This window comes from Stegodyphus dumicola, chromosome 8, assembly GCF_044657685.1.
Source record: "Stegodyphus dumicola isolate Sdum_Otavi_A_Nest chromosome 8, ASM4465768v1".
NCBI classification, from domain to species: Eukaryota; Metazoa; Arthropoda; class Arachnida; order Araneae; family Eresidae; genus Stegodyphus; species Stegodyphus dumicola.
In genome coordinates, this window is record NC_140775.1 from 27,065,641 (window position 1) to 27,080,349 (window position 14,709).

General features: G+C 29.0%; 1 protein-coding gene across 3 annotated transcripts in view; it reads right to left on the bottom strand.

Annotated features, from left to right (window-relative positions):
• The window catches only part of LOC118196155 (uncharacterized), a 411,448-nt gene that overhangs the window by 20,021 nt on the left and 376,718 nt on the right, over positions 1-14,709 (bottom strand). For 2 of the 3 annotated variants that reach the window (XM_085821689.1, XM_085821692.1), the window contains exons 4-5: positions 5,898-6,022; positions 88-155 (exon numbers count right to left, since the gene is read on the bottom strand). In XM_085821689.1, coding sequence (XP_085677815.1) covers positions 88-155; positions 5,898-6,022 — 193 coding nt within the window. Of the gene's footprint in view, positions 1-87; positions 156-5,897; positions 6,023-7,794; positions 8,494-14,709 lie in introns of those variants that run through there. The other variant, XM_085821690.1, reaches the window with a different exon arrangement.

Here is a 14,709-nt window from a genome sequence, read left to right on the forward strand (position 1 = left end):
AAGCGGTTGGGGTTATGCATTAGAATGCATGCTTTGTAATCTAATATTTTAGTTCAAAATAGAGATCAAATAGAACATGCAACTTACAAGTTTTCAGGTTCCCAGTGAAGAAGAACATTTACTTTTCCTGATTCATCAATTCTTCTTGCAATAACCTAAAAGTTAAACAAATTAACATGCTTTTAGGAATAGCCATTTAAATTTAATTTTTTAATTAATTGCAAATATATGTGTTACTCTACATAGATACAATGCTGAAAATGAAATATAAAATTCAAAACATTGAACTGTAATAAAAAAAAACTTACAGCAACATTACTAGTAATTTTTTCCTCCTCCAAAAATTAGTAGGCATTTTACATGGATCATAAATCAGTGCAATGATGTACACACTCATAAATAATTAAGATAATCAACAAAATTGTTTCACTTGCCTTTCAAGCAAAATCTAAAAGTAATACACTATTTCATTTGCCAAATGATACAAATGTCAAGCTTTTACCTGTAAAACAAATTTTAATTTGCTGCTAGAGGAAGGAGAATTTACATAAACTTATGAAGATACTTCTGTCATTTCTTGCTGGCTCATGAAAGAACACAGCTCAGATCCTAAACATGAAAGACATTAGTAATGCTCAAAATACTTGACAAAGAACTTGACAAAGCTAGCAACCAAATACTAACATGAAGAAAAGTTACAAACTGATTCAGTAGAAGAACAACTACACAACTATCTTACAACACTAAGAGAAATAATTAAACATTATATTAAATACATGTCATTAGAAAATGCTTAAAATTAAACATTTTCTGAATTTGCAAAACATGCTTTTAAAACGTATTCACTAATGATTAAAAAAAAAAAAAAAAAAGAGACAGAGAGAGAGAGACATCTACTAAATATAGCAGTGAAAGAATCTTGAAATTTTCTGAATGAAGTGCAATTTCTTACTGCTTTCTTCCCTCACTTGCACAAAGAATATAAACAGAAGCAATAAGCTACAACTAGTAAATAGATATTAGGAAGCATTATTGGAAGATCTTACGGAACTTCAAGAATTTTATCCAAAAATGCCACATTAATTCTATTGGCTTAATTCACAGTATCTCCCTGCTCAAAGTGAAGATTTTATATGAAATTTTTACAAAACTCATTTGTGGTCTAATACATATAAAGCGATAAAAATTCCTATGAAATATCAGATAAAAAAGAAGATTTAAAAATAGGACTCTATGATGATTATTTAACATATTTAAAATCTGTTTAACCAAACAGGCAAAGACTAATATGCATTAAATCCAAAAAATAATACTTCCAATTTCCAAAGTTTTACAATTGTTTCTAAAGAATAGAAGTAAATACTTATTCCACATTCGAGGGAAGGGAAACTTGATTTAGTACACTGAAAAAAAGGGTGTGTGTGGGGGGGAGGAATATGACTTAAACTGTGCAAAGGAAATGATTTTTGAATACAAATATTTAACAAATGGATTACAAATTTAAAAGATTAACAGTAAAACTAAAAACAATTTAAGTCATTATATAATGAAACCAGTCAGATTACTCCTGAAGTTGACAGTATTCCAAGAGATAATTTCTGAAATTGAAATTTATAGTCATGAGATATTATGAGGTTGTCCCCCCTTCTTAATACTAAAATATTTATGAATATAAATTTATGTAATCTGTATAAATCCTTCCATTCCGATTTTCATCCATTGAACATCAATTCAAATAACTTTTCTTATGATAGACTTCATGGAAGTTTACTTTATGCAAAATGCAATCAGAGTTAACATAAAATACCAAAAATTTTGTACCCAAACATGAGTGGCTTACATATTTTATAAAAATAAATTAAACCTTAAAACAAATCAGGACATGTGTAGATGCAATGCTATAACGAGAGACCAAAATAGAAATTAGAAATGGAGAGACCACCACATTATTTATATTATAAATCTGTTTCAGCAAACTTCCATTTTAATAGTGTTACATATTAGCTGAAATGCCTCAGCCCATTTTAGCTCACATATATAATTTTCTACTGCATACATTACATATAATAAAGGCATTTTAAACACAATTTTGATAAATAATCATATGCTTCAAACTTTTTCTGTTGAAAAATTGAAGATATTACGATATAAAATTAAAAATTTTACACCCAAGCTTGAGGTACTTTTCTGTTTTCTTAGTGGTGTTTTATTTTAGCATATTTCTTTAATGCCAGACTCCATAAGAGATTGGTTTTGATTCTTTCCAGATTATAACCATTCCTTGCACAACCATGTTTTCATCTTATCAGTTTTTCTCCTTCATTGCAATGGATACAATATGACTTGGGATTTGTTAAGAGATGAAAAAGGCGGCTGTTTTTGTTTTTAGGAAAGAAAATTTCTTCACAAAGCTTGATTGTGTTCGAATAGCCTGCTAATGAAATTAAAATGTACTCTAAAGCCTAGAGGTACCAAAATTATACAAAATCAACAAAAACTTATTTGCAAAAAGAAAAAATAATGTAGTCCATCTCCCCCCCCACGCACACAATGGGTTTTCCTTGAATTTTACCATGGAATTACAGAATTTTACTAGCTGCTGTTCCCAATAATTCCATTTATCTAGTATCGAGCCAAAGGCATGGAGAAAGAAATAAGCCTAAATGTGCCATGGCTCCTAAATTGCATGCTATTCTATTAATGGGAGAGTACTAAGTTTGAACCTATTACCCTAAATGTCAATAGTAAGATAGAAAAAAAAAAAAAAAAAAGACCAAGAAGAAAAAAAAAAAAGTACAAAAAATGACCAAGAAGCACCGTAAAAGAAGACTTGAAAGAAAATGAGATTAAAAATTTTGGTTTTTCATGTGTTCAGAAGCATTCTTTATAATTGCAAATATTAGTATTTCCAATTAATAGTAAAAATTTAAAAAAAAGGAAGAGAGTGATAACTAGTATAAAATCCTCATTCCAAAAAATACAGTAATATAAACAAATTAAAGGAAAGGAAAAAGAAAAAGTTTTAACTATGAAGGTTAAATAATAATAAAGAAGAAGAATGAAAACTGTTGAAACTAATAAATTTGCTCTCTCAAAACATGGCACTGAAAATTCTGGAAATATTAATTCAAATAATATAATCAGAATAAAAGATTTTTCACTGCCATACTTCTCAGATACAGAGGTCTACTAACTGTGAATTTCTGTTGATTAAAATAAACAAATAAAACATTAATTTTATTTTAAACCTTGTATTAAATTAATAAAATAAGTTTACTTCATTGACTGAAATCAAATTTTACTTTTTACATTACTTCATTTTTTCATAATATGATTTAATTTCAGTTGCTGTATTAAATCTGAGTAAAAATAACACATCGAAGAACAATTATTGGAGGTGCTAAGGCAAAAAGAAAACAGCAAAAAAGCATCACAGTTTATGATAAATTACAAGAAAAATTTTACGTTATCCCCAAGAAAAAAATTTGAAGTTGTATGAAGAAATTGGACTGGTGGACCACATATATTGATATCATGCTAATGGAACAACTTATGAAAGTGGAATTTATGATTATTCATTTATAGGATATAAATTTTTAATAAGTTGCAACTACTAGAATATTATATCTACAGAGAAAACAATTTTATTATATTGTTTTCCAATGTCATTTATGAAATGTTTTAAGAATAACTTCAATTTTAGACATATTTTAACTGCAATTTTGAAATTTAAAAACAGTGAAAAAGCAGAGATGGTAAATTTTGGAATTTAAACATATATTGTTTTAAATATCTGTAAATATTTAAACCCTTTTATTGTGCAGTTATAATATTATGTAGTGTTTTATTTATTTTTTTTTAATTCTTATTTGTTGCTTATAAAGTGATAAATCTAACTTTCATTTTGTGTTTAATTGAATATGTGACCATGTTTTCATTTAAGTATCTGTTGCTTGTAAAGAATTATAAATCATTCAATTTTGAGGACAGCAACATTTAAATTGGAAAAATAGCTCAAGCAGAATGTGAAATATTGTCAAATAAGGTCCTGGTGGGCCTTGCAGAAAATCTGAAAGATGAAAAAACATTTTCAAAGCTCTATAACTGCCCAATTCTTTCAGAAATCCATGCTACACAGCATAAATTTAGCTCGGAGCTTACAGTACCGTAAAATTTAGCAATAATCTGAATTGTGATTTAGCATTTATTCTGTGACTGGTTTTGGGAATAGACAAGATTTCCTATACACTAGAATCTGCGTTCTTTCTGATATTGTGCTGCGTACCATGAATTTTTAAAACAAACTGTGAATTTCTTCCTGCTTATCAGGAGTGACAATTTAATGAGATATCAAAAATATGAGTGTGTGATGAGTTTACAAAAGCTGATGACATGAAACACAAAGCAGCATTCTGGCTCTTTAGTGCTTTCCAGGGCTGATGTTGCAGCTCACTTCTATTTGATCAAATATACTGTCATAATGATATAAAAACAAACTAATGCTATTAAGAACCTGGTCCAGATTGCACCTTTAACATTGTGTAATGCAAGTTAAGAATGCAGTTCTCAAGAACTGTTTTGTTTAGAAATAAAATGTATTCAAACCAATGAAAATAAATTGAAATTAAATCCTTCTGAAATGAATGTAGATTTCTGGACATGCCACATTCTCTCTCTTGCCTCACTGCTGCCAACTTGCTAATGCCTATTGTTCCATCTGTCTTCAAATATATTTGAAAACTATAAAAGGTACTATGTAGTTCATTAGGAAGAGGCCTGCTATTTGGACCCCATTATTTGTGACATATGTCAACAATGAAAGAAAAGTTCCACTTCCTTTATTATCTCTATGAATCTACATGTCAACATCTAAATTTTGTATGTGTAATAACATGACTCGAAGTAAGCTGGAACAGATTGATGATGGTTCTCTATATTATATCCTGGAGAGACATTACTGCATAATTAGAAAGATGGCACTCAAAGGAAAGACATATAAACAGACGTGGCTGAATTGAATATAACATTTATTGGTGGATATGACCTAATTATCAAAAACTTATTCTTCATCAGACACGATCATGGGTGCAATATGCACCCTACATTTTATGTAGAGTATCACATTTTAGATGATGGCATAGTTATTAGCATGACAAAACAAACGGAACGAAGTATTATCTTGACTGCAGGACAGCTGAAGCTAAAAGTGGATGCAGGCCTCACCAAGAGAAGGTTTTGGTTTACGTTAGAAAAGGTTTCAATTCTCAAAATTGTGAGTTTAGGTTCTGAATTAGTTACATCATCAGCATTACACAAGCCATGCAAGATAGATTGATTTAGAAATGACACAATTCAGAAACGTTGTTATGATTTTTAGAGCACAGAGAGGGAATTAATAGGTTACCACTAGTTTTTCTTCAGAATAATTTTGATTTACATATTTTTTTAATCTTACATACACACATGCATATATATATATATATATATATATATATATATATTATTCAACATACTTTAAAAAATAACATTGCTAATGAAATGGTCTATAAAAAAATTAGTCATTCTGAATTTTGTAACATTTGCGGGTTATCTGAAATAGCTTGTATAAATAATGTTTTACTCTAATTAATTCATATGTATAAAAAATTCTTAAATATTAGCCCTTGATGATATTTTGAAGTTTTTAATAGCCTAATATAATTACTTAAAACATTATTAAATCTAAATGCATGTTTCAATATTACATTTTTTTTTCATAAAACAACCTGATTTATCTTTAAAAAATGTTATTAAAAAAGAATATTCATTGAGTCATAAGAAATATTCACTACTTATATATCGTAATTTAATTTTTTTATACTAGAATATTTGTTAATTATGAAATAATTAATACTCACACTACTATGGAATGTTATAGCAGATGGAGGTCCTCCTAAGACCATTCCTTCAATTGAGCTTAACTGATATAAATTATGTCGTACATGTTCCATCGTAGCGTCATCAAAAAAGTCCTTTGATTTATCTGAAGAAAAGACAAATTATTAATTTATCTTCAAATAATATTTAAAAAAATATTTATTATTACAAATAAATCATATTATATAAAAGCAGAAAAAGGTGTGCAAAATTATAAGCAAAAGAAGTACTTCAATTTTAATTTAATTTAGCTAAAATTATAATAATCATTTCAGGTATGGAGTATAAACAATACTATATGTCTGCATAATCAGATATTAAGTTTAAAAAAAGACAGATATTTTTAATTGCATAAAACAAAGACTGTTAAAGCAAGCAAATAATAATAATAATAATAATAATAATAATAATAATAATAATAATAATAATAATAAACCATAAAGCAGGGAAACAGCTGCTAAACAGTAAATGGCAACTTTTCTACATTGCAAATTTTTTCTGTTCTTTTTTGATGGAAGTGTACTGTAAATCCAAAAAAGGTACATAAATAAAATCATTAATACTTAAATTCCAAGAGGCAAAGAAAATTACTCAATTATGCTTTTAATACTTAGAAGGTATCATTCCTATGAACATTAGTAACATTTTGGTGCATAACATGAAAAGTTTACAATATGCCCTACAAACTGTGGAATTAAATACTCCCTGTGAGCATGAATAAAATAGTCTTATCTGTCAAATAAACTGAATTTGAAACAAATAGAAATAGTAAAACTGACTCTTACATGATAAGCAAACTTTGGGAATGTATCTCAAAACTAAAATTGTGTTTAAAAAAAAAACTAGAATTCACAATGCACCAGAAAAGTACTCAGTTGTGTATTTGTTGTAGAATATACGAATATCATTTCTTTAAGTCTTTAAGAATTATTAATATTAGTCTGAAGCAAATACCTAAGATGTAGAAAATGTGATCATGCAAATAATACCATACCTAAAAGAATGCAATATTCCACGTCATATTTATTGGAAATAATCACCCTATTAGCAATATAATAAATTACTCAATATGACAACTGCTTCTTCAGCGCTTCTTAAAAACATTATATTAACTTTAGGGCACAAAGCTAAATTTTGTTATTTATTTAAAACAAACAACACACTTTTTTAAGGCTACAAACTAATACATCTTTGTAGTGTCCCTACATTTTCTTTGAACTGTATTATTTCTCAATGAATAAATCACCAATTTGAAGATAAAACAAATTCCACATCTACCGAAAATAATATGCACTTGAAGTGTATTAAAAAATAATATAGTATAACCCTTCCATTTAACATTCCAAACATTAAGTTGTTTTGTGCTATTAAATACCTTGAGAATTTTTATTATTATTTTCTATAACTGCCTTTAAATAATGAACGAAATGAAGCTAAGAATTAAAGGAACTAAAACAGTTAAGAGTAGCTGGCTTAATAAAGATTATCAAATGAAAATAATAAAATACACTGTTTGGAAGAGCACAGATCAAAAAGACAGCTAACCTTCATGTGTCTCTTCCAGCTGTTGCGGACAGAATTTTATGTTCTGATATTCCACAGAATACTGATCATCTGTTACCTGAGACAAATATTTCCTTTCTCCACATATTTTAGTGTTTTTTGCATTTTCATCGCATTTATTTAATAACTCTGATGCATACGTTTTTTCAGTATTTGATAAAATAGTCGACTTTTCAGGGAAATTCAAATCACTGATAGTAACTGATTTGCAAGAGCTCTCTGAAAGTAAATGTTTATTAAAATAACAACTTTGGGATGGATACTTCCGCGATGCCACGTGTAGCGACATTACTTAATGTCACTAACTCTAGTGTGTTTACATTAATAACAACTTTGATTCAGCAGCAATACAAAAGACACAAAATTGTTTCATGAAAACCTACATTCAATTCCCAAATATGCTACAGCAATACATCGCTGATTTTTTAAAACTTCATGTTATAACACTCTGAAGTTTACGAATACTGATGACTCCTATTCTTCGTGTATTTATCATGAAGAATTATTTGATATATTCATGAATATATCAAATAATTTTATAAATTCCTTACAGTTCAAGAAATGGAACATTGCATCTCTAAAGCATAAATTAATGTAAAACCGAATGTAAGAAACCTGCGTAAATTAACTTTTCAAACTACGTTAAATTTTTAAATAAATCTAATATACTTAATAAGATTTAATTATAAAAATAAATAAAATAACTGGATTTAGAGCACTGTTTATTAAATGAAAGATTTTTAGAAGAAAAAGTTAGAATATATGTCAGAAAAATTCTCCAAATTTAATGTAAGCAACAAAGAAAAATTTATTTAATTCACAGTTAGAAATGTTGCCAGTCACAAAGCTAAATTACTAAGACAGGATTAGTGATTTTGCAGTCGTTAATTAAAGGCCATTTGTTATATATATAGTCACGTGCGAAATGTTTCCACTATCCTCTAATAGATGGAGCTGCCAGCGAAGAGGAGAAGACAGTTCGCTCATTGGCTGCCGAGACAGCCACTCTTTTTCCTCGGAAAAAAAATAACATACATAAAAAACACAAATACATTGGGCGTGGAATAAAAATAACTCTTAATTAACTTCTACGAATATACTATTTCACTAATAATAAATGGTAGTTGATATTTCTAATCTACAGTTTAAAAAAAATCAGCTTAACTACCAGCAATTTTACATTGAATATTTTTTCATAATAATTTCATTAATAAGTTTTCCAACACTCAAAACCAAATACAATTGTATACGGCGAAAATTATTTAGAAGCAATTTTTTTTTTCGGCATTTTTCTTTACATATTTTTCTTCAAATTTAACTGTAGATGAAACATTTAAAAAACTAAATTATGGGGTAAAAATGTGACACCATATGAATCCCTATTTATAATTTATTCATATTCAAGTAAGGAAACAATATTTGATTTTTTTTAATGAAGTACTTTGATGTGCAAGAGCTACGTGTGATAGATATATACTGGATGATATCTCCATAAAAGTTATTCTCTAATTATCAGTAATTCACATTATTCGCAAAAAAAAAAAAAAAATAAAAAAAAAATTGGGCATGTTAACAATTAAAACAGGCATTAAAACATACACAATTAAACAAATACAAAGTGAACAAACATATAATAATCATACATATATTATTTACAGATTTACTCTTTGACATGTCTTAAATTGCAATTAATAGCATGCATTCCATAATAATATGCATTTTATAAACAATCAAAAGAAAGTTTTTATCCAATTCTTTTTGGAACAAAATAATAATTCTAAACACATTTTATAATACAATGATTAAAACTGGAAAACTAAGCAAATAATAAATTCGTAAAATTTCTAACACTATGTACTTCGAAAAGTTAATAAGTATAATGAAACTATTAAAAATTAAAGATATAGTTCTCAGCGAAAATTTTCCTTCTGTAAAAATATACAGCAGTACAACAGATGTTTAATGCATGAGAAGTCTGTTTCTCATCGCACCTCAAAATCTAATCATAAAAGTTAATTATGAAATACTAATCATATTAACTTTGGCCTTTATGATAATGTAAATAGTCCCTTCATTTTCCCTTATTTTCACTCCAATACTGAACTTATATTTCTTACTAAATTAGCTTTTCTTGTAATTATATTGACTTATTTTACCTTACCTCTACAAAATTTTGTCCTTTAAGCGATAAATGCTGTGCATCAGAAATATTCTTTTACACTAAAAATAGATTTTAATTTTGATGACTTTTTATGTACAATCTTTTTTGTGTGTGTGTGTGTGTGTGTGTGTGTGTATGAGAGAGAGAGAGATTTATAATTTAAACAGGATTTGAAGGATCTGTGCATTAAAGATTAAGTTTAAAAAAATCAAAGAGGTTAGTACATTTGGATATAATATAATCTATAAAAGATTAATACTTCCTAAATATTGATTCTCGCTTTTTTAAGAAAAAGGCCTAACAATTTTCTACGGGAGATACAGACGTCACTGTTGTCTATAAGCCACCATTAAATTAAATGTTTTCTTATACTGTTTTTGTATAAAACATTTTCAGTATTCTAGCAACAAGGTGGCCTAGCCTGCATTTGCCTTTGTTTATGAGTATGAGTCACGTGATATATGTGCCTGATGGTAAATTATCAGACCAACTTTGTGGATCCTACGATGGTGTCAACACTCAAAACAATAAAATCTCTATGGGGTAAATGTAAATGAATAACTGTAGGGAATATGAGAGAAACGCCACTCCAGATGCTGTCCCATCACCTTGCTGATTGTGATAGTGATTATGATGTCAACACTGAGGACAAATTTCTGGCCAAGTTGACAAACATCAGAACAATGTTTGTTTCAATGAAAAATTTGGATAGTGTTGTTTCATATCTAATCATATTAGTAAAATGATGATTATTGACAGTTGTGAAATAAGCTTTAACTGACAGATGCCAATTAGGATAACTCGAACTACTTCTTTTCAAATGCATTTAAAATATAATGACAATTATTCAGAGCTATGGCAGATCCTATTCAGGACCCTATCATTACATTCTTTTGGTAATGTGGTAAAAGTATTTATAATATATTTGTGTTTATTTATTTATAACAATAAATACATTTATGTATTCATGTGATTTATTAATGTAATATTATCAGTTTCTTTAGTTTTGACCATGGTTCATAGACTGTAGGTCACTTGCTGAGAGAATATAACACTATGTTATTTGTGTATTTGTATATTACTACATTATTTGTGTATTTGGTCATAATGAATTATTTTCCATGTATTACTTGCTTTTGTATTGTGTAGTACATTTCAAAATACACAAATTTTAAATTGAATGTCTTTGACATAGCTTATGTATTCACCATTAAATTATTTTAATATATCTATAAATTACACATATATTTTACTAATGATTTTTTAGCAAAGAATAATACAATTATTTTTTATTTATTTATTTGGTCATAATGAATTCTTTTCCATGTATTACTTGCTTTTGTATTGTGTAGTACATACAGCCTAATTTTAAGCTCCCTTTAAAATTTTCGTACAATAGATAGAGTTATTTATTTCATATATGAAAAATATGTTTATTTTATAGTATCATAATTTGAAATTTTTATTCAATACTGCTCTTTGCTCTCAGTTTACAACATTCCCTTTTTTAGAGCTTTCCAGTTATACGAAAACAAAAGCCAAACAGTTTTTTTTTTTTTTTTTTTTTTTTTTTGTAGCTGCGTCACCTTGATATTTCCAGCGAGAAAACATATCTATATAAAACTAGTACAAATCTTCTGATCATAAGGAATATTTTAAGTTTTTTATTTGAATAAACAAGGAACTAAAATAAAGCAATAGCTTTTTAAAAAGTTTTATTGGCAATACTTGCTAGGAAAACGAAAACAGATAAATTGAAAACAAAAAAAAATTCGGTACAACACATAACACCTGAACAGTTTCCGTCAAAATTGATATAAACATAGAAAGATCGAAACCAACTGCTAATAAGCGTAAATATTTAACTAAAAGGAAACTTGGGAAGGGAGGAAAAAAAAAAAGGAAAAAAATCTACGATTTTGAAAAGAAAAACTTAATCAGATTAATGGCAGAAATCATTTCAACTAGACACTAATTATACATTAAAAGGGGTATTTATATTTTATCTGCTTTATTTCGATTCAACGGAGGAAAGTTAAAAAAAAAAAAAAAAACTTCAAGTGGTGAAAAAAATTCTCCCGTTGCCTGCAGCTGAACAAAGACCATGGTTGCCACGTTGGAAACGTGCCAAGCATCCTCAACAGCTGTTGCCAGGGTGACTGCTGCCCCCCCCCATTTCCCTTCTCTCAAATACTTTGGATTTAGGGGGGGGGCACAATTTACGCCGTAAACTTGTCAACAAATATGTTAACAATTTTTTTCAACTAATTCATTCTTGTTTCAATCAAAAATGATACCAGTCATTACCTGACTTTCACAAAACTGCTAGCCAAAGGAATTTAAATTAGACTTATAAGAACGAAATATATATATATATATATATGAAAATGACGAATGTAGAATCTCTTATGTGGCTCGGCCTCGAATACCATCCATGCAGATGCGATTTATAGATATTCTGCATAACGAACATTTCAAAATTCGCAAATTTTAAATCGAATGTCTTCGACATAGCTTATGTATTCATCATTAAATTATTTTAATATATCTATAAATTAAGCGTATATTTTACTAATGATTTTTTTAGCAAAGAATAATACAATTATTTTTTATTTATTTATTTATTTATTTATTGTGGTCACAATGAATTCTCTTCCATGTATTACTTGCTTTTGCTGCGGATAAGACAATCGAATTCGCGAATACCACGAATTCCGAAATGGACTCGAGATTCGAAAACTAAAACCTTCACAGCCCACTAACCTAAAATCCTGACCTTAAAAATTATTACACATTTTAGCTCAAGCCTTTTGACAGGTTTAGTTTTACCCATGTCCGATTTGTTTAAAATAAAACATATTTATTTTCAGCATGCCTGGATTACCAACCAGTTCTATCTCGCTGCAAACCTGAGTGCCTTATAGTTAAGTTTTGGAGAGAATTTAGTGTTTTACGCGAACTCTACAAACAATCATCTCTTTTCTACACTTACTTTAAAACAAGTAAAAAAATATGAACTACTACTCCAATCCTTTTTTCTCCCAAATCATATTACTAGAAATTTTGTACATAGATAGAAAATTTTAAGAAACTGTATTTTTCTGTATAATGTAACGCGAAAATCTAGAGAGAAGATGCTCTGCCGGAGAAGTAAGAACACAGGGGCACGTCTATTTAAAAGTAAATGCAAAGCCCCCTGAAATAGTTATCTTCAGAAGGCTTTGGTAAATGGCTATTTCGCTATTTCGGCGAGATATCGCCAAGCTGGCAACGATTTTAGAGACTAATTTTTATCACCAAATTTGGTGAAAAATCGCCAGAAGTCGCCAAACTCGGCGGCATTTTGGTCTGGTCCCTGTATCACCGTAATAGGTATTGCCATTAAATAAATGCAACTGGTCACTATATTACCTGTAACCGTATCTGGCCCCCATATGCCTTCCAGTAATTTCGGGAACCAGAAAGTACTAGAAATATCTCGGCAGCTTGGCGAAAACTAGAAAGCACCTGCCCTCAGTTCCTGCTGTAAGTTCTTAGTTCAGAAGGCTTCAGAGTATTAAAAGCTTTTTTTTTAGACGCTTTGCTTGCACTGCATTTAACATTCTTAGTGGTTTGAAGTGTAACTACTGATTGTACCCAGTGTTACTGTTAACACATCTACGAGTATTTCTGTGGAAAATTCCAGAACTTTTTTTTTAATACAATTAATTTCATCAACCTATCATAGGATCAGTGTGCATTCAATCTATTACAAATACGCATGCAACAATATCCAGCATAAAGATTCAGGGGTTTAAATTATGTAATCCATTTATTTAATTTCATTTATATAAGCTTAATAAATATATTTGTGTGTTTACTGATCATTTATGAGATGTATTATGGTTATTAACATAGTAAAATAAATTTTTAAACTTTCCTTCCTTTATGTATACTATACGAAGAGAGATCAATAACTGAACATCATTTAACTAAAAACTATTAATGTTTTTTTCTTTTTTGCAGTTCATGCAGATACAACTCAGAAACGTGGTTCTGGTTGATAATAATTCTCTTGACTGCTCTTGGAGAAAGACCAGAGGGATTATCAGCAGCTTTGTTACTTTTTTATTTTTATTGTTCTGTTTTAGGATTGATTTAGAATATTTTGCTCCGTGTAATTTTTTTATTTGCCTTTCGTTCACGATACGTAGTTTGCCACTCATTGCAAATTTATTATTTTATTGTAATCTTTTCCTTATCATTCACATTAATTTCGCAGCATTTTACACAACATTAACAGCTTTTTTTTAATTAAATTATTTTCAATTATTGTAATAATGTAGATAATAATTTAGAGATGCTGAAAGGCATGAAGAATAAACTTGCAGCCGAGGCAGATTTTCTATTTTAGTTGACCAAACTTTTCAAAAAGCCAACATAAAATGGGTCGCCTGTTTTTGAAGAATTAAATCGGTGCCTTCAGATTTTAAAAATATAATTTTGAAGAAAGCGAGCAGTCCCACCCTGTCACCGGGCTCGGTGAGCTCAGTATTTTCTTTCTCATATCTGTGCATTTTTTGCTTTAAAAGTGACTGAATTATGTGGTTTTTATGTTCCGGTTAAGGTTTTTATGCTTTTAGCTAATCTGCATGCAACAGTTGTAGAATTATTCAACAATTTAAAAGTTTAAGTGGGGCTAAGAGTAACAAGGCCGCTATTTGTTTACATTCGAAACTCTCAGTAGAATAGTAGATTAAGTCATATGGTGCATCGACGTCAGTGTCCCCACCCCACAGTAGAACCGAAAGTTAACTTTGTGAACCAAAATTTGTTTTCCTTCCCGTTGATCGAATTGCTTTCCCGTAGAAACTTTAATTTAATTGTAAAAACTGTTTTTAAACTATTTTTAACTATATTTGGTGTTACGTATTTTTGACCTGCCGCGAAATGAGAAATATATCTCTAATGAAACTGGAGGAAGTGCAACAAAACAAAATGTGTATAAATTAATAGTTCGTATAAGGAAGTAATGCGTGGCCAAGGGGGAGTTAGGCTGTCCCAGTTTGGGAACGGGCCAAGTCCCCACC